The following is a 26,552-nucleotide window of genomic DNA, read 5'->3' as shown; positions in this document are numbered from 1 at the left end:
GCGTTGTCAGTCTGGGGTGCGTCGTGTCTCGTGTTGTCTATTCCAAATCACCTTCTGTAATACGTCACTGGCTAAAATGCTGTCCAGAATGATGAGTCTGGTTGCCGAGGAGCATGGCTGATATTTTATCACCCATATCCCTCAGGAATATTAATCCCATCCAAATGGAGCAGCTCATTGCATAGGAATACAATAGGATACCATTGAGTGAAGACCCTGAGGAATGGGCATGCACAAGCATTCGAAAGAAGAAAAGAGACTATTTAAGACATTAACCATGCAAAACACAGCATAGCTTTACTCAGAAGCGATGAGGTTTCAATCCCATTGTTCACAGAGAACAGAAACACATTAGGAAGCCATTCTCTATTAGTAGCAGCACACATCAACAACAGCCATGGAATTAGAAGGCGCAAACACTGCAGCGGACAACACATGAAGCATGCACATGTTAAATTCCCTCACATTCAGATTTAAGTGAATCCTCTTTCAATTCTTAACTGCTCTGTAATGACACGGCCTGAATGGGCTCATAACCCCTGTAAGCACCTGCCGCAATAGCCGGCCTATTACGATTACCACATCACAACCCTAATGGCTGCCACTCTCCATCATTATGAAATTGCCCCTGAATGCACCAATGAATGCAGCTAATGTGGTCACAACTTCCTCATACAAAGTCTGCAATGCAGTGTCATTGTGGTGCGCCAATGAGGAGTTTTGTGGACAGAGATGATTACGGTCCTGCCCATCATGTCTACTGCATTACTGAATCAACTGTGTATGTTGCAAAATGGCCTATAGCGCTGCGAGTGCGTGTGTTTCTTGGCCCATCAGTCTTTGTCTTTGCCGTCTCGTTACAGAGTCTGCACTGTGTTCCCCAGATGGTTGGCCCAGGCATGTCGGGTGGCATCCCCGAACTGAAGAGCAATTTAACAGTTAAGTCACTCTATGTGCAGGCCCAATTACAGGTGCATCTAATCCTGGATTAGACAATATGCAACTAGTCTAGGGCATCAAAAAGTGATGCCCGATCTGGAAAGATTCAATTTAAAGGCCCGAGACAGGGCTCACCGCTCCGATTGACATCATTCGTTTTGCATTTACTTTGAGAAATTGGAATATTATTGACTTGCTTGAAAGTGGCAGAAAACAGAAAAATAGGTGCAATTCATTTTTTCTCCTCCACTGCCCCCAGACTTGGCAATGAGGACATGTAACTGATGCATTAAAGCGGCTTGATTTGACTTGTGAAATCGAGTTGGTCCACTGCACTGATCTGTTTTGACAATTTTGCATTCACCGTACCAAATGTCACATTATGACAACAACAAAAGATCCTGATGGTATTCGCTGCCTTCCTCACATCTGGACACATTCACTGACAGTGTGCCTGCCTGCCATGCGCTAATAATAACAAAACGTTCCCAAACAATGGCAAATAATGGTGTCCAGAAACAATACCATTGCTGTGCAACATATTTCATTCATTTTAATGAGAGAAAAAATGTTCATATTTGTTACTGTTAATACTGTTAACATCACAGAAGGCAAAATTAGTCCAAACCTAATTCCAAAAAAGTTTGGACATTGTGTAAAACATAAATAACAACAGAATGCAATCATTTGCAGTTTTACAAAGTGTTCCTGAGCCCATGTAGTAATCTCCTTTGTACAGATGTGTTCACAAAGTGCTGAACCTCACTCCATCCTTGCTTGTTGACATGTTTACAGATTTAATCTGAGAATGATGCATGACTTGAAATAAGTAATCTACTTTTATTCTTGGAAAAGCAGAAGAAGATTCTCTGTCTTGAGCAGAACAATGATGCAACCTTGATTCCAAAATAATCACCTGTTACCAATCAACCTGTTTACCTGTGGAATGATCCAAACAGGTGTTTTTGGATCATTCCACAACTTTCCCAGTCTTTTGTTGCCTCTGTCCCAACTTGTTTTAAATGTGTTGCTGCATAGATAATCAGTAATATTTGACCCGAACTTCTCCTGCATTCCCACTTCCCAGTTTCAAACTGTCAGTAAATTGCACGCTGTATTTTGTCCGGATGTGTGACCGCTAACGTCTTTTCATTCTTTCGTCGTCTGTCTGTATATTCTCACCCATCGCCCCTCTTGTCATTCCTGAGTACTAGAAAGTCTTGCCAACTTGTCAAATGAGTGAAAGGCAGCAACATCAATACATTACAAACCGCTCCGGTGCACTTCTGGTGCAATCTGGTCAACATACGCAAACATCATTATACGCACATGCGCGTTTACTCAGCATACAAGGTCACGGCAAGCACACATGCATGTGCCTGATCAATAAGGACTACAAAAAACAGTGGGATCGAAAGGTACGCTCTGGAATGAGATGTAGTAGCAGAAGAATATTTTTTCTCATATCTGCCTGTGTATTCTGGGGGACTCCATTTTGGCAGCCCTAACCTCTCTCAATCTTGGACAAGAAGCCAGCCAACCGAATCTCTCCGCATGCAAGGCATTTGTATCATTTTAAATCACAATCTTGGCAGATTGTTGGGTGTGAAAACCGCTTCTCCTCCACCTCCATCATGCCACACGCTCCCCTTGTGAGTACACATACATGCGCGCACACACACAACACACACAAACAGTGCACTAATGCAGCAGCAGTGTCATCTGGTCCTTTCAGCATGACTTCACTCAAGGATCTTTAGTCGAGGCCAGCAAAGGCCACAAGGGAAGGAATGGCTCCTGTCATGCACATCTAAAAATCTTTGATCCCCTCCGTATGTGTTTAAACATTCATACACGACCATTAGCTTGTGGTAAGTTGGCTTTTAAAGGGAACCGCAGAGGAGGAACCAGTCTGGGAGGTCAGGGAATTCTCTGTCTTGTGCTTTGAGCATGCCCTAGTTTATTTTCCAGAAGCCATCAAATTAGATTAGATTCTGACAGATTTGATGCTTGCAAGCCTTTTCAAGACACTCATAAAGTAAGAAGCACACGTTTATTTATGCATGTGTGCTGCACCGTTCTCTCTCTCTGTACCATGAAGAGTCTAATGTTTTATGCATCTTATAGATGACCAGTAGCTACTAAAGTTTAAATTATCAGCTCTAACATGTACGCTCTTCCCTCCTCCCTTGTCTTTTAATTCAACACTGCACAGACTTGATTGACAGACTGTCAGACTGCTCACTTGACTCCAGAGACTAAGTATCGGTTAAGTTCATTGCACCTTCCAGATTAGCCGTTTCAAACATCTGAAAGATGTTTGCTTTCGTCTGCTGAAGTCATTGTCACGCTGACAAGAGCGGTGGTTCGTCACAAACTGAGGTTTCTTTTATTGTTGTGATCTGACAGGAAGTCAGTCGGTGAATGTTTGTGTCGAATGTCTGTTTCTTTTTTCTTTTATGAATGAATGAAATGTTTATTACACATGACCAAATAACTGAAAGCTAGATCCAGAGCACAAAAAAAAAAATAATTAAGTAAAATCCATTTATAAAATCAGACTGCGCTGTGATGTCGGTCACGGCCCTGGCGGAGCGCCGAGAAGACGATCAAACTTGACTATCTAGAGGAAGTAAAAGTCGTAACAAGGTTTTCGTAGGTGAACCTGCTGAAGGATCATTACCGGGTCACCGCCTCGCCTGGTCCTCCTGTCCCTGTCTTCCCATGTCAATTATTTGCACTGTCTTTTGTGCCATTGTGTCCTCCGGGACAGGTTGTAACCGAACATAACATTCGTTGCACTTGGACACTTGTGTAATGAGAATAAATGATTCCTGATTCCTGAGATCAATTAATAAATCACTGAAAATAAAGGTTTGCTATATAATGCTGGAGAAACCACAGGAAATACTAGGAGTCTTTTTATTTTCCAGGCTTTTGAGACAAAGTCAACATGAACAAATAAAAAAAAAAAAAACACCTCAACATTTCATCATCTGCACACCAGCATATTTCAGGGTTTCATCAGGCCATTTCCTTTTCTATTTCATGGAAAACTGCCATTCTTAAATCATCATAGTATGTATAGTACAAAAGAAAATGACTCACTTTCCAATCCTACCAAATCACATGTTCATTCATTCATGTTTTCTATCAATGAATGTGCCATTAAGCCCAGTCCCTCTTTCCAAATACTCATCATGACATATTCTTCTTTCTTCTTGTTCTGCTCATTTTCTGGTACTATCATAGCATGATCTTAACAGAGTTGCAGTTTAATAAGACACATACACCTTAAATATGGTCTCAGATGAGCTGAAACAAGAATTTGAGCAGCAGTGAGGTCTACACAGCCACGCTCTGTTCTTTTCCTGACATTGGAACCTCGCGCTCAAGTAAAAAGTTTATTTGCCTCAACCAGCTGATGGAAACACATTGAATCCTCTTTCCTTCTGTTGCAACATTTCTAACATTTGCCAGGTTTCCATCCACACGTTGTGCAAATTTTAACCGGATTTACACAAAATCAGGTAAAGAAAATGCAAAGTAATGCGCATTCCACTACCTTCCACTGCCATTATGCGAATATTAGAAGCTAGGTGCACTGAAATAAACAGTTGGCTGTGCTCCACTCAGGTGCCATTAAACCACAGCAGGGGAAGGGGGCGCTGCATGTAAAGAGGAATTTTCAAACCTCACAAGGTGAAAAACGCAGTGGAAATATCGATGGAAATATGAGACTTCTGCTGTTTTTATACAGGTGAATGGGCTCTATTCTAAAATTTATGCAAAATGATCACATTTGTGACAGGCCTAACTGTCCCATTCTAAAAACTGCTGCTTTTCATCATCTATATCTACTAAAGCTAAAGTAATGGCACATCAGGCTGGTGAGTTCCTAATGTTTGGCAATGTCGCTAAGCTGCTGCCCTTTCCTGATTAATTTCTAATGATCCTGAAACCACACTGAGATGTATGACAGTTAATAAGATTATTCTTTCAATTTGGTGATGCAATCCATAGTGCAGCCAGTGGACAGAACATAAACTTAGATATCATGCGAGTGTAATCTTTTCACTGGCGAGGATGGGTTTCTGCTGATTTATACCTTAGGCACACCTGATGGCTTTGATCCAAAGTGACGCGAGTGCAACACTGAAACAAGCTTGAATGCCTTCATCACTAAAATTATAAGCAGCTAATTGGTATGGAATACTGTCTGCGTTTAGCCCACAGTGCTACCATGCTGGATAATAATGGCAGCAGGAACGGGAAAAGGGGGCTGGAAAAATAGGACGCACAGAAAGAAATAAAAGAGATTTTAGTGTGGGCAGAGGCAAGACTCAGTGGGGAAAAGGTGACAGTGTACCACCATTTATCACGGCTGTCAATTAATGGTCGCTAAGCTTTTCAAAATTGAATTCATTTCCAATTAAATCAATTTAACCCCGAAACTAAAACTGAAACATATATCGAGAAAGAATTCCAATTCAATTTGATTTGAAAGTGAATTCAGCCCAGCCTCGGGTAGTGTCTTGCAGCTGTGCTGTATTGAACTGTACCAGGGAGGTACATATAATTTACCCCTGCTGAGGGCTGTTACATACACAGGCGTGAACGCACACACATACAAGATTTCAGTTCCTCTGAAGGATGCTTGCAGTGCTTGAAGGTCACATTCTATAATGAATTCAGTGGAATAGAGACAATTATACACACAGACTGTTCATGCACGCCGACGCAAAGCACACACCCACATACCCACAAATGTGTGTGTCCCTTGACTCCCTTCACTCCAGTGCAATGATGATTGGGTCTCTCCACTGGACTGACTCCACTCCTGCACTGCCATTCCACTCAGCACAGTGAGAAATCACCTAGTCAGTCTAGGACTATTACAGAGTAATTGGCCTTTTAAAGAGGGGCTCCACCATGTGAAACAGTGTAACTGAGAATGATACTCTCGTTGCTCCGTTCCCCATTTTGTCCTCCGATCCTCTACCCTTGCATTTCTCTCCATTTCTGGCTTCACCTCTTGCCCCCCCCCATCTTTCCTGGCCAGCTGCTCTCGCTGTGTCTCTGCCTCTAAACATCGTGTTCCTGTTGCACCCTGTCTTCTGCTGACTCTTGCTGACCTCTAAAAGCTCAGTGCTGTAGCTGCCTGTGTTACCACTTTCAGCACTGGACAGCTCCTTGACTGGACGGACCAAGTTTATTTTCAAGAGGAGAGCAAGATAAGGCTGCGGAGGCAGTGCTTCTGTAAGTAATGCTGCCTCAGAAGGGGCAGCCATGGTATTAAAGATGAAACTGTCCACGGCAAAACACTATACAACACAACAACAAGAACATAAACAGCAGGAATAAGTCGAGGTAGCAGCATAGGAGGAGTTGTGGCAAAAGCTAAAAGCTATTATGAAAGCGATAACATCTGCCAAAAGCTGACATTGAAGACATCCTCCTCCATCGAGAGCTACTCCTTCTTTCTAATTATGGTGCTTCAGACACCATCAGTTTTTTGAAAGGTGTCCTTTCTGTCTGCGCTGTCCACAATTAATCTCTTAATCTCTTTTCTCAATACTTACCTATTTCCATATTTGACTGTCATGAATGATGCCGGAGACCGTTCTCCCAAGGGAAACCGACCGCACCCGTGTTTTCAGCAAGGGCCTAACGACGCCACGTGACTGTGCTGACGATGATTTACTCTTCAACAGAGATTCACATGTTTTTTGAAGGCACTGACAAATGACTGCTGATTGAAGAAATGGTCTGAATAAATATTTGCTCTAAAAAACAGTCTTGTCTTTTAATTTATGATTTTTGACATATATTTGAAAATTGCTCATGTTTTTGTAACTAATTTAAAGCTTTTTGACCATTTTCCTTGTATAGAACGTTGAACTAATTTGTGATTTACAACAAATGAAACCGCTTTAGGCAAACTTGCAATATTGGGCTGTACGCATTAAACTGACTTGACCTGACAATTGATTAGGGCTGCAGCTAACTTTTTACTTTTTATCTATTACATGCTCCCAGATCCTTGGGTTACATTTTGAAATTGCTCAATTTGTACAGCCAATAGTTCAAAACCCAAAGATATTTCCTGTATCTTTACTATCCAATAAACAGAATAGTTGGTGATTTACCTTGCTACAATCGACTAATTGTGTCTTGATAGCTTGAATCAGTCCTTTGGGACTAACAGTAAATTCAAAATTAACATTTTGCAAAGCAACCAGCTTAAAGTTGCACATCATTTTGTACAGGCATTTGTCTTGATGTATACATACCCTAAAGCCACAACGTGCATCTGCATTGTAGAAAACACTGGCAATTAAAAGTTTTACTACCTTCACATTTAAATGCTGTGAAGACAAAAAACGAGATTGCTGAGCATCTCTGTAGCACCTCGTATCTGCTTACAAATCTGAGCTCACTTTACAGACTCTCTAAATCTTGAATCCAATGAAACCACTGGCAAAACAGATTGCAACTTGCACTTTCAGTCGCCGGTAAAAGGATCTCCATTGCTTTTTCATTGTGTTCATTACCTCGATTGTCAAGGCCAACAGTTAATTTTACAAAATATTAGCAAGGCTTCTGCATGAGCGTATGTAGTGTGTATGTGAATCTTTGCACAGAGATGGGAGGGATCTGGGAGGGAACCCTGAAAAAAAGCGATATGTGGAAAGGAGAAGGAGAGAGAGAAGAAATAGGGGAAACGAGGGGGAGGGCTCGTGTCAAACACATCAGCACATTAGCACACTGTTTGGCTTGAAGAGAGGCAGGAGGCCTCTGGGGAGATGAATTGCAGAGGTGTGTGTGTGTGTGTATGTGAGAGAGAGAGAGAGAAGTGGAGAGATTGAGGGCGAGAGAGAGAAAACATTTTTTTTTTCATGCATGTGTGAAAGGGAGTGTGTAATGAGAGTCTGAGCATGTGTCTTTCCGTGTGCCTAGGTGTGCACGTGTGTGCTCCTGTGCGTGTGACATGTGCGAGGAGGAAGACGGGGAGGAAGAGAACTTCATTCTCCGACGAACAGCCTCAGGCCCCGAGAGCGGGGGCAGATGAAGAATGACAATTTAAATAGTATGCATCAACCAAACACCATGAGCAGGAGAAAAAGCACAGAATGAACCTGCCAGCCCAAGCTCCCGATTGAAAAAACACTGGAGTAGTGAGCACCTGTGAGATATCCCTTTGGAGGTTTTCCTAATCCAGGAAGAGATGGTACCCAGGGTCTGACCCAAGATACACTGCAGGGATATGTACTCCCTGCAGGACCAGGGGCTAATCACCCCCCCCCCAGTGAGGTACTGTGCCATGTTGTCACAGTGACCCTGACCTGCACATGTAGCAAGGTAATGGATGGCTGTTAAGTGGAATACAGTGGAGATTGTACTTCAAACAGAACAATCTGGGTTGTGTGTCAGCAAGCACCCACTCTGCTTATATGTTCTTTTACAATAGCTCAACATGGATTAATCAGGTACAACTTCACACTAAGCCTTCAGGAACAGAGCTGGGATCTGCAGAACTACACTTACAATTGCAACCATGTGGCACACGTGTCTGCAACCCCCCTCCCCCCGACAAAACCATTACAGAGGAGGCAGCTAAAATGTACTGAGCATGACGCACATTCAGATATTATTGGAATTATCACAATATGCAGCAATAGGTCCAGTGTGAATTAAACAGAGCCGTATCAGTAAATTGTTTATGTGTCATTCATGTGTGTGGAGCAGTATCAGCATCACATGGAATTAATTCCACACTGCCTAATTTGCTACGCATGATTTACATCCAGCGTTCAGTGTCCATGCAGCAAGCGGGGTGTTGCTAAGGAAGCGTAGAGCATCTCACTTTAGTGCTGGAGGCTTTTGTGTGGGAGTTCGATTCCGGTCAGACCTGTAATTACTATTTGCATTTACATTGATGTCCTACTTGCCATAACCACTATCTTTCCTTAACCGTAGCCACACTGCAGCTGTCATGCCCAGCATATCATAGAAAGAATTGTAATTGTCATTAGATGTAACCCGGGGCTGGTGCTCACACTGACTGCTCTAATGCGTTTACTTTTGGTCCAAAAATATTGAAGCCTGAAGACTCTTAACGTGGAAAACATCCAGTTCTTTTAATAAATCCATCTGTCTTTTTGGTGTCTGTTTTTGACAAAACTGTAATGGAGAGCAACTTGAGCATTAGATGAGTAAAGATTGGAGTATCTATGAATGTTTCTGCCATTAAATAAGCAGAGAAGATGTTTTAGATTCTTCCCATCACTCTCTAAAAGCCTAGCGCACAGTCCATGAGTCCCCTAGGGGATGCCTTATGACATGCCCTGTTCATCAAGCTCCTTTATGTGGCCTGATCACACACATGTGGAGAGGGTTTGTCCGTTCTAATCTTCTTAGACTGGATTTTCTTGCCAGCAGACATGCTGGAAACCTATGCATGCTGTAGTATATAATATGCTGAATCTCCATTCTTAAGCCAGGATAGAAGCCACCGGATCAGATGAAACATGTGATCACAATGGATTTTTTCTGACGCATGAAGACTGTGGCTGTTTGACCTATGAGGTGTCGCTGGGCGTGGTGTCTCTCGAGGAGGTTTTCAGGGCAGAGAGACAACTGGACAGAACCACAGGATATCTCACCCAAGAGGATATATAGATATAACATGTTTCCAGAGATAGACAGTGTGGGTTGGTTGCAAGGTCAAGAGCATTTGGCATACAGACAGACAGACAGATAAGCTGCACACACACACACACACACACACACACACATACACACACACACACACAAAAACACACCCCACCATTCATTTAGATTTGTCTCTTGCTGATCTACCACTTCCTGTCACAACGAGTGAACCAGAGAAGCTCTGGACGGGGAAATCTACCCCTCAGCAAAACACATTCATGCTTCTAGCCACAGAGGAAGACATAAGAAGAGAGCGAGCGAAAATTTTCAGGCCCACTTCTCTGAGCCAGAGAGAGAGAGAGAGAGAGAGAGAGAGAGAGAGAGAGAGAGAGGTGGAGGGAAGAAAGAGCAAGAGAGCAGTAATACGTTTTCATCTGAAATATTAAAGCCTCTGCATTAATCTGTCTTCCCTCTCCCTGGGGTGCTGGTGAAGGCTCTCGCTGTCCTAGAGTTCCCTGGAAAAAGGACAGAGGCTGGCTACCTCACCTCCTCCTTCTCTACAGGCCAGCACCGGCTCAGCACCTCTCCTCTCATAATGGCCATTTAAGTGTTTGTGTGGGAGTGGGCTGTGTGCTCAGGCTGTCTGAAATGGCCGCTACAGGCTGCAACTACTGTCTGATCAGATTTTCCATTTCTTAATTTTCCTTTGTTTTTCCAGAGTTTCCCACCCATTTACAGCTGATAGTTAAGAAACTATGGGATGGCTGCCTGATTTCTGGTGATTATTCAGGCAAACGTTTGCTGGCCCCAGCCTCTAAAATGTAACAATTTGCACTTTTGATCTGTTTTACATTACAGCTGAAGCTATTAGTCGATGAATCGATTAGTCGATTGCCAGAAACTTCATCTGCAACTGTTTTGATGATCGATTAAAAGTTTCAGTCCTTGTAAAGCAAAAACAGTGAAAAGATGCAGCACATTCTCTGTTTTTTGCGGTTTTTGCTTGAAGACATACTATATACCTTTTCATTCTGACCTTGGTGAGCATTTATTGAAATTTCATCAACAATGCATTGAAAAAACAATCAGCAGATTAATCAATAACGAAACGAAAACATGTTAGCAGCTCTCGTATTACGGCAAATTGATTTATCTTTGCGTTTGGGATTTAATCTTGGATAACATAACGGTCAGTTTAACTACTTTTTGATGATGAAATGAAACAATTAAGCCTTCAAAAGTAATGTTAATTGATAAAACCAAGAATTATTAGTTTCAGCCCTTCTTAGTAGGTAAGTACAGTTTCCTGGCTGACACATCAGAGTGGTCATGGTAATCTTAGCCTTAAACAGACAAACATGACCCAGTGAGACGATCAATTTTTAACATTCTCCACCATTTAATTAAAAAGTAGCTGCTAATGAGCGCTCTCTCCGCCGGACGCTTGGATCCATCAAAGCCTTCAAGCTTTTAACACCTACTCTAAATGTTCTGCTGGCACCTCATGAAGGTGGTGGCACCCATCTAGCCTTTATCTAGGCCACCAGATCCACAGCTGGACCCATCTGGCCTTGCTATCTCCCCTCTGTGTCTCCCGCACATACACACACATGCTCGTGTGGACATGCATGATATCTACTATGTACACACACAGACAGACAGACACACACACACCAGCTGTTGTGGATTACCAAAGAAGTGCGGGTCTATTTTCTGATTTATGCCCGGTGTTTGATGGCCTTGCCCTGGATGTGACCCAACACAAAAGCACCAGCTTGCTTAATATTATATACTATAATACTGCATGCATTGCTTTGGATGTATATGGGCGAGTCCAAATGGAAAGAAAATGCTCTCTAAGTGAATTGCGATGAATGAGAGGTGAACTTCTCTGCTTTAAAAAAACGACAGGCTTTGGCTGCAAGTTAAGTACAAAAATATCGTGATTGTGTTGAGGGATGCGCCTGTTGAAAACTCTCCCAAACCCTCTGCCAAGAAGGAGGGCGTGAATTATGCCTCGTGCATTATTTTCCTATCTGATCGAGCCTTGATGTGGCCACTCAGAGAAATGCGGGTTCGTTTAATCAAGACGGTTTCAACTTCTGAGAAACAGGAAATCTGTCTGCCCTCACCTTCATCTATCTTAACTTCCCTCCATACATTGATCTTAGACACTGACCCTCCAATCTTCCCACTACCCGATCTCAGCTTAATCTTCATTATTCTCTTTAATGCCACAGACTCTTTCTGGCAGGAGCATCAGCCTCATCTTCACTAACCCTGCCAAACACCGCCAGTTCAATACCACCCTTACCAGACAGACACACACACTCACATTCGCAAATTCAGAAGGAACATGGTGCTTTTGTAAAACAGACGGTTTAGGAGTAACAACATGCAAAATAGTCACTTGGGTACCCAGCTGAGGCTTTAAAGCTTAACTTAATATGAGAAGGAGAGGGTGAAAGAGACGGACTGAGGCAAACCCACCAATTGCTTTCCCACAACAGCAATAAAATATTCCATCATATCCCTGAAGCATCCCTGACTCCAGCTGGGATCAAAGAGTATACTTGATGACTTAGAGAGGAGTGCATATTAGCGACTACAACGGCCGTGTCTCACTTGCTCCGAACCCTTCATTCCATTCCATTAAAAGCCATCACGGAAAGTGCATAATAGGGTTTGGTTTTCCATTTCCTCAGTAAGTACAGATACACAACAGGAGAGGACTGAGGGCTCATACCTCAGCGTTGTTTCAAGAAATTGCAACGATTGGAATTTGTTGCCAGTTTTCGTTGGTCGCTGGGCAAAAACTCAACTGCCCGTTGACAGGCGGCTGCAGCAGAAATCGTTTTTGAAAGCGTTGAATCAGGTACTGCGGTAAACAGCTTTATCTCGCCGTTGTTTGTACACAAGGTCCAATACGCATCATTTTGCCGCATGCTCCCTATTCAAAAGATCAAAACAGATTCCCCATCTCGCTGTGGTTGTATTCCTTTCAGGCTGTCTGTGACAGGTGTTTTATAGGGAGGAGTGCTGTTGTTGTGGATGTCCTATCAATGATTCAATGCAGTGCATCAGATGGAGGGCAGAGACAGAGAGAAAGATGTCTCTGACTGGATGTTTGGGGGGAACTTTCAATATATAATTCACTGAGTTGTCTGACAGGTTTGGGTGTTAATGTGATGGATGCTCTCTCAGTCTGGTGAAGATTCAGTGTTCTTAAACCTTGGATCTCTCAGGCTACTTTGAGCATGAGCTCCACTGCCAAATGTCTTTTCATGATCTTTTGAGCCTTGTCCTGTGCTACTGAAGAACTGCAACACTCCACACGCACCAGGACGGTATGTCGCACTCACACACTTCTACACAACGATAATTGACGACTGGCTCCTCTATTTAACTAAGCGGCACAGCAGGCTATGTACAGTAACTCTCCACCTGCTCAATCAATTTGCCATGAGTAATCAAGCGTCCATGAGCGCCATGAGTAATAAAAACACCTGGCACACTTACATCCAAGGCAAAAATGGACGGCTGATAAATGTGTTTGCTCTCCACTGATTGGTGATGTATTGTGCACTAACAGCTGCAGTTCCACCGACTACTCACCGTTCTCCAATGCAGCCTTTGTGCTTGAACCACATATTTACAATTGTGTTTACTCAAACAGAAAAGGGCGCCTGATGCAGGTGAAATGAAATAAATGTCACTTGTGTCCACCACCTTTTTTGATAGGAGGCAACTGTGCAAAGCCACAGAGTGTGTATGTTTGTGTTAATCGGCAAGCTCAGGCAACAAATCCATAGAACAGAGCCATGTAAGATGGCAGATTACGGGAATATGAAACGCACTCCGGAGTGAGCGTTAGGCAAGGGCTTTTGTCTTGTTATCTTCGGGAGTGAGTTGACATTATCCCCATGGATAAGGTTTTACCATGCATGGATTACCGCATGAGACAAGCTGTGCGCGCCCCCAGGAAAATAACATGAGAGGACCTTAGTCGATGCCTGTCTCCATCTCCCTCTCCACTCAGGCTCTCCCTCTCTCACTATTCATCAATGCCATGATCTGCACACCTGGGGCTCCTGACACAGTGTTTGAAAATAATGCCATCTGCTGTATCTCCATGAGGGACTTTAGGTTATCTTTCAGTTTACACAGGAACACAATACTTTAAAAACCTAAATGAGATGTTGCTTAATCTTTGAAGGCTCCTATATAAATGCTTTGTTAAAAACATCACATGTAATTTGAAGTGTTTCATATAATGAAAAAAAGCTTAGCTAAAAAGGGGCAAATATCAATAAAAGACACTAATAAGAGGTGTAGGGACACAGAAATGTTGCAAGTTAGAAGTATAGTTGCAAGCCAACTGAAATAGACGGCTTTTTAAGGCGTCTCACTGAAGTTGCCTGGCTAATATCCTGGGGAATGGTACTCCATAGCTTGGGAGCAGAGTTTAAAAAAATGCTGCATCTTCAATTCTTCTCTTTCTGCGTCTCAGCATCTAACAAATCCACAGTGGTAAGAACAGTGATTGTGGACAAACATAAAACCACAGGAGGCCTACAGTGCAGGCTGGTCGTCTGCCACTTAAAGCTTTATGTACAATCAAAGGTACTTAAGAGTGAGGTCCTAATGATACATGGAGCCAGCGTTCTTCAAAACACGCCGTGAGCTGTGTTAAAATAGCTTATCAGTGTGCTTTAACTGGAACAACAGGCTCCAAAAAAAAGAACGTCCTCCGTGGGATGTATGTATGAACACAATTCTTAAAGAAACAATTCTTCAAACCATAACTGAAACATTACTGAAGGCGGTAGTACTGTAAGTCAGATAAGGTTTTCTTTCTTCTAAAAGGAAATGTCTAAAATGGGTTACTTTGGGCCTCACTGTCTAGGTAAGGCTTTCTCGAGAGTCTTAACAACAGCAGTTTTTGAAAGAGTCCGGAAAAAAAGCCAGTTCTCAAGGGATGTGTATCTAATTTTCAGGACAATATCTGAGACATAGTTAAAGTCCTGCTTAAAACATCTAGAAGGAACAGAAAGCATGGAGGATTTACTTTCAGAGAGAGGAAGAAAAGACCTCTCAGGTCAGAAAATGTATTCATAAACTGCCTTTTGAAGGCGCGGGCACAGAGGGGTGTCATTTTATTTGCGAAAATACCTGCTCTGAGAATTTTATTGTAAGGAAAATGAGCTAATTCCTCCACTTGTGCAATTGAGGCATATTGTCATTATGTAATGCTTTATAAAATGACAGATGAGTCTGATAATCTATTTGCAATCCCGTTTAACATCTACCATAAGGTGCAAAAAGGTGTGAATGAAAGTGATTGTATAAGGCACGGATCTGTCATGGAAAGCAGTGAGTAAGCATGTCACACCTGTGCAGCTTTACGGTTCTGTTTAAAAGGAGGGCTGAAGAACTTCAGAGGCCTCTGTGAAAAAGCATTACAACTGATAATAATAATAATAATGAAATAGTCTGGGTTCCTTGTCAGAATTTCCTTGGGAATTATTTGCAGGAAGCAGTGACAATAGCTAATATGGGATGATGAATGATACTCTTATCTCTTCCGGTACACTCCTAAGATAAGAGCTCTCATTGGCCGGTATTGTCGGCGATGTGAGCTGAATGAAGGAAGCCCACAAAGAAGAACTGAGAGCAAAGAGAGAGGCAAGAGGCTGCCTTTAAATAGAGGACAGGAGGATGGTAATAAAAAAAGGGTGAAACTAAGTATAGAGGCATGAATGATAGTGGAAGGGAGGCGAAAGAGAGAGAGGGGTGACCTCCATCTCCACCTCCACCTCCACACGCCACAACAAGCCTCTCTATCTCAACCAGGGCGCCATGGCACATTTCCCGTCACTGGGGGTGGCAGCAGGCCACACATTGCAGTGAATCAATCCGACTGCTGCTACCTCCGCAATCCACACTTTCCTGCAGGCTCGTCATGTTCCCAGATGCTATGTGCGAAGCAGGGATGGTGAGAAATCATGTTCCACATGCCGCGCATACCTCAGTTTGAAGTCGTGACTGTACAGACCATGCTGCGTAGATGCGGAGAAGTTTGGAGGCCTCGAATACAACCCGAGGCTGTTTTTCAGGCTAACATTATAAGTGCAAGGTTGAAATTACATCTGAGATTATTTCTATATGAATTGCTACTCAAACAGAAAATGTCATTTAATGTAAATAAAACTCGAAAGCATCATATATCATGTGTGTCTTAAAAGCATACACATGGTGTTCTCCTTTTATAAACCCTCATACAGCTTTTAAAATGTTGTATTAAAGGATATGTGGGCCATAAATATGTTATTTATAATGTTTAATGAAGGCTTTATGCTGCCACTACAGCTGTAATCCCTCCAAAATGGGACCATATATATAACTGAATAGGGAAGAACTCGAGCTCCATAATACCTAAATCACGCATGGCACTGCAGTTGTGTTGCCACTTGCAGTCCCTTGAAGAAAAAAAACAAAAAAACAAAAAAAAAAGGAAAATTGGCTGTTATTAGATTCATCGCGTCCCACCAAAACCTGCCTCACATTTCCACCCCCCTAACCCCCAATCTCCCACCCCCTTCCTTTCCGCGTTTGCAAATTGATAACGGAACCAGAGACCCCCGCAGGGTCCGTAATTCAATATTGGGATCTAACAGTCTCAGATCAGATATGATGGACTGTAATCCTCTCTGCGCTGCCACAGCCACATGCGCTACTATATCTCAGTGCCCCTTGAGCTATCAGCAAGTCACTGTGCTCTCTGCCCGTGAATGAATGAATGAATGAATGAACCACTGGGGTTTTGTTGATTAGAGGCAGGCCTCCACAAAGTACCCATTCCTAAGATGCAAAAAACAGCACTGAGGCAGGCTTGTGGGTAAGTAGGCATGACAGCGTGTGATTAAAATGAGTGAATTAGTGAGTACTCCCCCAGCACCCTCACATCACCACCACCACTAAACCCAGTCTTTAAAATTGTTCTCTACCCTCCATTTCGTCCAATTTGAAAAGATATAAAGTGAGGGAGTCATGTTCAGAGACAATAATGATCCCACTGTTTACTTTCAATTAGGATTATTTCTTTCCTTAGGCTAAGAACACCTTTATTTCTCTGTGGAAGCATTTGTAACCATTAACTCTGGGCCGCATTTATGAAAACAGATGAGCAAAAAGAGGCCAAATGTGAATCTGAAGTTTTACTGATTTTGTTTCCAGGGACCTCTAATGTTATGAAAAGTCACTTATGGCTATTGGTGCTTTTACCTCTGAAAGACAGCCTGTGGAGGCAAATACCTTACAGTAAAATCCCATACCATGCCTCTGCCATTAGACCACTGAGTATGGGACATCTCAAGCACTTTATAAAAGGGAAGCTTCATCAATTATTCACATATCCGGTAACACACATTCCACATGTTTCTCTTCCCATACATTAATATTTTAGCCGCCGCCCTGCCCACCCGCCCTACCTCTTCTTCTCTCTGCCACCTCCCGGTGGACATTTTGTCTACATAAATCACACGGTGACATTAAGGAGCCTTAAGATGGCCTCAGTCAGTACTTACAGTAGACAAGCTCTCTATGAGTCCCCTGACTGCCACCTGAGAGAGAAACGACACTCAAAAGCATCAAACTTCACAAGATATCTATTACAGTAGCAACACAAGCTTTCACTGGGGCGCCTGCGCATGCATGCAGGACACGGGATGCAACGGACACCTGATTTGGAATATTAGACAAAATTGGTTGGAGGTATTCAGATACGAAGTCTGGTCTTGCTCTTTCAGCGTGGTGCAATTTTTGGTGTGTTTCATTTCAATGTATCTTCAAGGTCTTGCCTATATGGCAGCGTAAACATTGAAGAGCATCAAGACAAACAGAGAGAGAGAAACTGGGGATTCCTGGTTCTGTCGAGCCAAAGTCCCCCAGGAAACACTTGGTCCCACTCCGTTGAGTATTCCCAACAAACGCTGTATGCTTAAGGTCATGAAAGGTTAAGCTTAGGGTTACGGCCACAGTCGTGGTTAGGGTCTGCCAAATCAACTGAGGGATATGTACACAGCCTGAGAGGAAGTGTTGCCTAAGAGGCTCAACTCGAGGATCAAATGTCCGTTTGTGTGAGGGAGGATGGCATGCAACAAAAGTCCAAGGCTCCAATCTCGGATGCTGCGCAGCAGGCTCTGCACTGGACCGCTAAACCAACATGACACATTTTGGTAGCAGTTTCACCTTCGTGTGTCCAAACCATTATTATGCTGCTCACCCATCAATGCTAGCTTGTTTCTCTTTAGCATGCCCTCAACAGCATTATGCATCATGGTCATGTATGATAAGTACTGGACAAAGAGCACAGACTACTACAAATATACCTACAGTGCTTTAGGGCTGCAACAAACCCTTTTAATTCTCAGTTAACATTCCACCAAAACCTGAAAATATTCAATTTATTCTTATTATTCATCATATCTGATGAATAAAAACATGAATTCCTCACATTTGAGAGAGTGGAATCAGAGACTGATTGTCAATTGTGCTTAACAAATGACAAAAATGATTAATCGATTATGAAAACAGATTCATTTCCTGTGGTCTAACGGTTACAAACTCTTACCAAAAGTTAGAGTGATGCATAGCACAATAATCCATAGACACGCACACGCCAATTGTGCCATAAAATGTATGCATAATGTATAATATCATATAATACACTGATACCCTCCACTGATTTACACAGACCTTCTGATTCAGTTGGGTATTGGATACATCATGCAGACATTGTGGTGACAGGATGGAAGTGAAATACTTGAAAATTCAAATATGGATAATACCTTGAGGGCAATCTGCATAAAAATGAGAGAGATAACAATAGAACGGGTAGAATGGTGGTTTGAGATATGTAAAATGTCTGGCCAAGGCTCATTCACTCAACTGTGATGAGAATATGCCTTTACCTTGCAGCTGGATCCTTACTTCTGGAGCATGCTCTTATGGTTTTTGACAGTCTTCGCCCCAAATAAATTCATTTTTCCTTTCCAACACACCCTATTTCTGTCCTTCTGCTGCCTCTCCTCTCCCCCTCTCGTTCAGCTCTCCTTACTAGGGGCTCTCTCCCTCCCTCTTCTTTATTGATTCTGTGAGGTTCAGTGGGTAGAGCACGGCACTAGCAATGGAAAGGGCATGGGATCAATTCCCACAAAATTTCAAGCATTCGCTGGGCTGTCACTCTAGGATAATTTGTCTGCAGGCTTCCCCCACTGACTACACTGATATATTCTGCTTTGTAATTGGTGCCCATCAGTGTCAAGTATCTCTGCTAGCTAGATGTTCAGGGCAAACAGTACAGAATGCTGCACAGATGCATTCATTTGCATGTGCAAAATATATCACACATCTTTTGATGAATCTGCAAATATTATAAGGATGGTTCTTTTTTTTTTAAAGAAATCTGTGATTAATTTCCCAAAGCTCTATGTTTTGAGATGGTATATGTAGATTTTTGGCACAACAGAAACGCTAATGGAGTCCATATTCACAGTGTCAGAAAGATTCCATGTTCTATAGCATGTCTGAAGGCACCGTTTCGCTAATGCGTGCTCCAGCAATGCTAATATGAATAATTTCTATATCTGGTATCCCAACATTCATGCAGGCACTCTATAGATACTGAAATAACTGTTCATTCATTCTAAATAATTAAGATTCTTTAAAACCGCTACCGGCCAACGTTGACAGAATTCACATCTGTATTGCAGTCATGTCAAATAGGTATTTCCTTAGAGCAAAAATCTAATTCAGTGTGACTGACAGCCCCTGGCACTAGCCCCACTGCTAAAGAAAAAAAAAAAAAAAGATCTTTTAAAGTATTACTCAGTGTTTTAACATCAAATTGCACCATCGAGCTGCTCTTATGAGGCTCATAAGGAGGCTGTGTAACTGTAGATGGGCGAATCACATGCCGAGAACAAGAAACAGTTCAGGTTCAAATGTTCCTTAATAACTTAGAGCCCAAAATGACAGAAGCTGAGGAATGACAGCTTGCTTTCCAACGAGGAAGATATTTGTAAATCGCTGCAGCTGCACTCACACGCTGTGCAGAGGCAGCCCTGCTTGGGCCAGCCTCAACGAACAAGCAGAGCGTGTCTCAGGAGAGACAGAGGGGCCTCAGAGGCAGCCTGGCAAATCTGAGTCTGACCTCCCTGGAGAGAGAGAGAGAGAAAGGCAAACTGGATTTATATCTTTGTTTTTAATCCCCCTTACACGCTTCACTGGTCCTACAGTAGTACTTTGTGCAGGCTTCATGTATAGCCAGGAAATAACAAACAAAACAAAATAAAACAAAACCAAACCAAAAAAAAAAAAAGGACAGGGCCTCGCGTGTCAGGAAAAACATTCATCTCTGGTCGTTTTTTTTCTGTGACATCAGAAAAAACGGTCGCTCTCCTGTGTTTTCCTAACTGGAAAATAACATCAGCTGTGGGACAATATCTGACTGGCTTTTGACTTCACGACTGCATGATGCTAACCTCGTATTCAGGCTGAAATGTCATTTCATTACCGGCCCAGCATTCAGTTTGACACTGGCCTCTTGTTGAGCTGTTTTCTGTTTGGGAGGGAGTTTACTGGTCCTAAACAGTCACTGCAACTGAAGATTCCATCTGCTTGACGTCATTTGCACTAGCGACGGCTAACAGAAATCAGCTTTACCATGTTGGTCAAAGCCATGTTTCCATCTAACCGAAAGGAAAAGAAAGAAAATGCAAATAAAACTCGACTATGCAAAGCATAGTTTCATCAGACATTGGCAGCATAAGCTGCATTACACTGGCTGTAATAAACAGAGTAGAAGAAGAAGAAGAGGTTGGGAACTGGAAACAAAATCAGTTGTTTGCCAACCACCAATGAAGAAGAAGATAAAAATGTTCTTCAGAATTTTTATTGAATTAGGGAAACTGTAGTTATTCTTTCATGTCAGTTGTCATAGTCATTCAGAAAAGGTGTTTCCATCTCCCATAGAGTGCACTGACTCTTCTTCAAAACCAACTCAAGTTAGCATAAAAACTTTTGTTTAAAATTGATGAACTTATTTTCTTTTCTGGTGTGATAATTCAAAATGTGCATAAAATTAGTTGATGGAAACACGGCTACTTAAGGCAAATTATTTTCTAGGATAAAGATGAATCAACAAAGAGTAAGAATTCAGGAAAACCTTCCCAAGATGTAGGACTACCTATAAGCACTGAATCCTCCAGATCCATTTTCTTAAGTGCAAATGGAGCCAGCGGATAAATTAAACCCATGGGGAGTGCAGCAGCAACACTTTCTCATCTTTTCTTTTTTTTTTAAATGCCTTCAGTGCACAGCTGTTCTGATTTAATGGCTGTTGTTGATTTACAGAAGCCCTGAAAGCTGCGTCTGGCTCTCACACAGATGACGTTCCCCAAACGAGGCCCACCTATGAAAGGCGCTGACTGACTCGGTTGTTTCCTCAACTCGGGAAACAGCCATTGATTCAACTGAAGAGCAACACCAGACCTTTGAATCGCCTGACAAAAATTTCAATGTGGCTGGCCCTTCACCAGTCTGGAATCAGGCTAGTGAGGTGTGCACGGAATTACAACCACACTTCACTAAGGAAGATTTCTTACAACCAAGAAGAGAGTGGGATGGGCCCTGATCCAACGCTGCATCCCGTGGTTTCCCAACAGGCATCCATTGTGCACTGCTACATTCGCCTCTTATTTCCCTACTTCTGAGCCAATGGGGCTTGTATGTAGAGACTGGAGTCGGATACATAATAGCCTCAGATACAAAAAAACACATGATAGATTCATGAGTATGGGCACACACACGCTACATGCTTGTCTTTGTGTTCACAAGTGTGCCAATTTTTCCTGCGTCTGCCCATATGCTCACGAGTGCGAGCTGAGGGGCTAACGCACTAAGGACGATGAAAAGCACAAAAGCAATGCAAAAATAGACGGAGGAATACAATGACACAGAAAGCAGACACAATAACCATGGGGAAAGAGGGAGAATGAGGGCGAAAGACGAGAAAAAAGACAAAGAAGGAAGTAAAATACGTCATTATCCCCAGCGGACAGAGCTCGTCTTTCTTCCAGGACAGAGATTCATTTAGATCTTCACCAAGCAGCAGGCGCAATAGCAATAGAGTAGAATAGAGGGGGGGGGGGGGCATGTTACTGCCTCGTATATGCAGTCCAGATTATCTGAAACCCAAGACTGTATAGTATAACTGCATTAGCACACAACTTAAAATAAAATATGAGATCACTTTGCTGTGGGTAAAGACAAATGCACCTAAAGCGATGTTTTACAGAGCATTTCATCATCAGCCGACACATTTTCTGTGTGTGATTACACTTTAAATACGCTGCATTGCACAACTCTACATACTATCACTGTGAGCTTGAGACAGCCAAGCTTTAGAAGAAGTTACGTTCGAAGATCCAGAGTTAGCTTCATAAAAGGCTGGTGTTTTGCCCTTATGAGTGCTGAGTGTGAATGGTAATAGTAGCACTGTCAATACTAGATAGATTACTATAGCTACAAGAAGCCATTTAAGACAAAGCATAGCTGTGGGTTAACAGAATAAGTAATGACAAAGAACACTAACCATTCAATTCTAGCCATATGCCCAAAAGTTTATTGTTTGAAATTCAGTGTAAAATCAAATCATTCACAAATACTGGTAGTGTGTGACAATTTATTGGCCTATTTTAAGAACATGCTTTATATAAACCAGTGGATTTACAGCTGTGGTTTTGCACAAGAGGACCTGTTCTGCACAGATTTAAAAATAGGACCTCTAAAAATGGGTGAATACAGCAGATTCAACACGTCGATTCAGTCAGTAATGACTTTTGTTAACATGCTTCTTCTGTGGTATCAAATGTCTTTCTTCAAATGGCACATGCCCAAGTTAAAGTGCGACTATGCAAGGATTTCTTTTGCTTCTTGACAAGCAAGAAGTAGCTAATTATACCCGATTTCTGCCACAGATGTCTCAGCCTACAGTCAATGGCAGCAAATCATTCATGCACAGATCCTGGGCCAGGAGAGAAGACTGTATCAGAGTGAGACCCTAAGCAATTTAACTGCAAGGAGAGATTTCAATAAATGTTATTAGTGAAATGTCAGCTGAAAAAGCCACATCGTGTCAGATCAATGTATCATTATATCTTTTATATATAAATATATATGTATATACAGTGTGTATATATATATATATATATATATATATATAATATCATGATACATGCAGTATATTACAGTCAGTGAGTGAGTTCCCACTTGATGTTCCCTACAAAGTACTTTCACAATGTTTTGTCTTCCAAAATAAAACCCTTTCCTAATTTTCCTAATTTTTCAAGTAGCAGACAGGGGCAGACCCACAGGATCCATTTCTACAAATACAATTATTTTATTCAAGGTTTTCATCCCTGACATTGACATTGTCAATTATTACCACTGGTTACCAAAGAGCTTCAATAATGCTTGCTGTCATGGTGATGCTTTTGGCAAACACGAAAGAGGCTGAGATTCACATCTGGTCACATATAGTTCACTAGAATATTATCAAAAACCTGTGATTTGAAACTCAGTGAGCATAGCAGAGGTGTGTTTTGGTGCCTGAAAAGCGCCACCTGTTGCCTGACAGATATTTCCTAAACACAGGGATAAAGGCTCCACAAGTGGGCCCAAATGTCAGCCCACTCTGTATGATGTCAATACGAAGGCTGGAGACTTATCAACAGCAGCCTTCACTGAAAATTAAGTGTACATGTGGAAGCTTTTATTAATTGAGGGCAGCTTTACTAAGTATGCTTTAGCTTTTGAAGGCAGTGCCCTTTTATAGTATACAGTACAAACAGATGTGTCCTGATGTTGAGGGGGCTGCCCGGTTTGGCAGCTTTCAGCTGTTTGGCAGCTCTTTGTCAAGTGACGTAATTGACTCTGAACCAGTGGATTACGGTGCAGGAAGAGTCTGAGGGCCGTCTATTGGCATTTCTATACTTTTGCTACCACTGGAATCCATTGTGAATTCAACTTGACCACAGCCAATGTTCAATCTCAACTCGGAAAGTTATTTTCTGCTAAGGCGCAAAAAGAGTACAAATGGTTTAATATCCAATGTCTGACCTGCTATGCTGAAATATTTTGCCCTGAGGTAAAGTAGAGGAAAATTGTGTCACTTGATGACTGTTTGCCTGTGCAATCGATGCCAATGACGCATCAAACTGATAAATGAGAGGATACAGTGTAGCCAACCGGAACCGCTGCACAAACATATGACCCACAACAGAAATGTGGAGAGATGGTCTCAGTTTTCATGTATTAATGCTTTTTTTTCCATTGCCCTCTAGAGCACTTGCTGAAGAAAAGAACAGGAAAACGACTGTTGTATCATTCACTCCCACTGAAAAACCAGTTAGCTCATATTTTTACATGTTTACATGTTCATCACAGTACTTGCTTGTCACTGGATCATTTGCATTGGCACAACAATAGGAAGCTAAGGTGAGCATGCAGCTGAATTTAGGTGATCATGGCCGAAAAGGGAGTTTTAAATCAAAGCTGCCGGCTAAATCCCATGCTCCAGCAGATTTTGTTAGAAAATGGAGCAACTAGAGTTTGAGAAAAAAAAAAAAACCTCCACGCTCAGTAGTCATGATTACACTCACATCCTGCCCCACCCACATCTGGAAAAAAAAAACCCAACCACCTTGTGATGTTAAAAACATGCCCCTTGTGGAGAGAATAATCAAGAAGCCTTCTTTCTTTACACAATGTTGAATATGCAAAATTCACAGCTCCCCTGCTTTATACCCTTTATCTCCCTCAAGCCTTTCCCTCACTTAGCCCACTCCATCTGCCGTCTCTCTTCTCACAGCTCCCACTCTTCATTCTCCTGCTTTGTTGTGCTTCCTGCATTCTCTGCCTTCCTTCGCCGACCTCTCCAGTTTTATGTTGTTCACAAAGTACTTCTCCTCTTTTTCTCCATTTCCTGTCTCATCTATATCCACTTGTCCTTTGCAACCTTACTCTCATCCCGGTATCCATCTATTTTCCCCTCTGAGCCTCTTTCTCTCTTGCTACCCCTCAGCATCATCCCTGCAGTGTGAAAGCAGTACCTGCGACACTCTGCTCCCAGTATCCTCTCATCTAAATGAGATGTGTGGCCTTGCTATATCTGATTCCTCTAGACAGGAGGTGAGAGCTAACCTTTCTCCCACTTCGACACCTCACCAGCTCCTGTGATTTGTTTTCATAACACAAATATGCTGTCCTGAGTCACAGCACACATCACAAAGCTTTAACATCCCAACTCTACCAGACAAAACAAAACAAATTCTAGATGGAGCCCTGCCTTTAACGGTACTTCAACCAGCGAGCAGAGGAAAAAAAAACTCCTCCGGAGGTAAGATTCATATCGGATTAATGCACAAGTGAAAGATAAAGACGAGAGGGGTGAAAATACTGAGAATATCCCCTGATATCTGTCTGTGCTAATGAATACGATTAACGTTAAGCTGCTGGAGTATCCACTTTCTGGGTGGATATGAAAGGCAATAATTTATATTCTCAGTCCATGAGTCATATCGAAGCACATCAGACAAAAGAGTTTTTTCCATTTCTTTACCCAGGGATACAGTTATATGTGATAACTGGCAACTATAGTGACATACCATTATTACAGCCGTAAAGGCCCAGGAAAGAGCTCTTGTGAAACACTCATCTGTGTCCACAGATAACCTCACACAGCTGCACTTACTCACACAAATCCATAAACCCAAAAAGGGAACTTACGTGTTCGGAAGCGGTGGTGTGGGCGTGTGGTTGGACCCTTTCCTGGGCGCCCGTGATTCCAGCGTGTCGTGGCCTTGACCGGCTGGGTGGTGGTCGGCTGCACCTTGGCGGTGGTCTTCACAGTTGCTGTGGTTGTGGTGGGTGCTGTTGTGGTGATGGTAGCAGAAGGGTGTCCTGGCTTTGAGTTGGCAGCTCCGTTACGTCCATCACTGGCGCTGCTTCCTTTTCTGACAGTGCTGCGAGGGGTGACCTCCTTACCACTGGGTGGTGGGGTGAGCCGGGTGGCGCGGGTGGTGGAAGTGGTAACCACAGTCCCACTAATGCGAGTGCCAACGCGGTTGTGGAGGTGTGGGGCGCGGTTGCCGTCTCCATTGGCAGTGCTGCCATTGGCTGAGTGGTTTGCTGGTGGCCCCGATCGAGTTCTTGGCGCTGGAGCGGTACCGTCCGCGGCTAGAGGCGTGGTGGTTGCCACCATTGCTGTGGTAGCCGCAGCTGAAGTAGTGGTTGCGGTGGAAATGTCGGGCCCCTTGGGCATGGCACTGGGTTTGGAAAGAAATATAGGGTCCTGTCCGATGCTACCTTTAGGATCCACCAGATCAGTGGGGACATAGTCTTGGACAGATCCCACCACAATCCATTTCAGCAGCATGAGACTGAGTCCCAGTCCCACAAAACCCATTACCAGGGGCACAGCGCACAGCCACGTCTGCTGGCGAGGCCACACAGCACAGGGGCCACAGCGGAGTGGGCCCGGAGCTCGGGGAGATGCCTGTTCAGCCCCTGGCTCCTCCAGCGTCATGGCCGCTAGAGTGCTTGCACCGGAGCGCTCACTCATCCTGCCGGAGCTTTTCGTCTCTAGGGGTGTTCAGGAGGTCAAACAGGTGGCCAAATGGTACAAGGGCATATACAAGGAAGGGGGTGTGGTGCAGGAGAAATGCTGGGCATCTTAAGTAACTACCTACACAATGCCTCGCCTATATATCTACATAACCACGAACTAATGCACAAGCACCCCACAAACAGGAGCAGGCACAATCACTCACAGTCACGTTTTACTAATTAAAAGCTGGCACAGCACTCAAATGCATACACAAGCAATATAACCTACA

The 26,552-nt window shown here is 42.9% G+C and overlaps 1 protein-coding gene across 1 annotated transcript in view; it reads right to left on the bottom strand.

Annotated features, from left to right (window-relative positions):
* The window catches only part of nrg3b (neuregulin 3b), a 189,301-nt gene extending 163,023 nt beyond the window's left edge, over positions 1-26,278 (bottom strand). Inside the window, exon 1 of the mRNA XM_041963277.1 lies at positions 25,444-26,278. Coding sequence (XP_041819211.1) covers positions 25,444-26,278 — 835 coding nt within the window. The remainder of the gene's footprint in view (positions 1-25,443) is intronic.
* Positions 26,279-26,552: the final 274 nt, after the last annotated feature.

The sequence above is a fragment of the Chelmon rostratus genome, chromosome 21 (genome assembly GCF_017976325.1).
Source record: "Chelmon rostratus isolate fCheRos1 chromosome 21, fCheRos1.pri, whole genome shotgun sequence".
Taxonomy (NCBI): Eukaryota; Metazoa; Chordata; class Actinopteri; order Chaetodontiformes; family Chaetodontidae; genus Chelmon; species Chelmon rostratus.
This window is presented reverse-complemented; position numbering and strand designations above follow the sequence as displayed.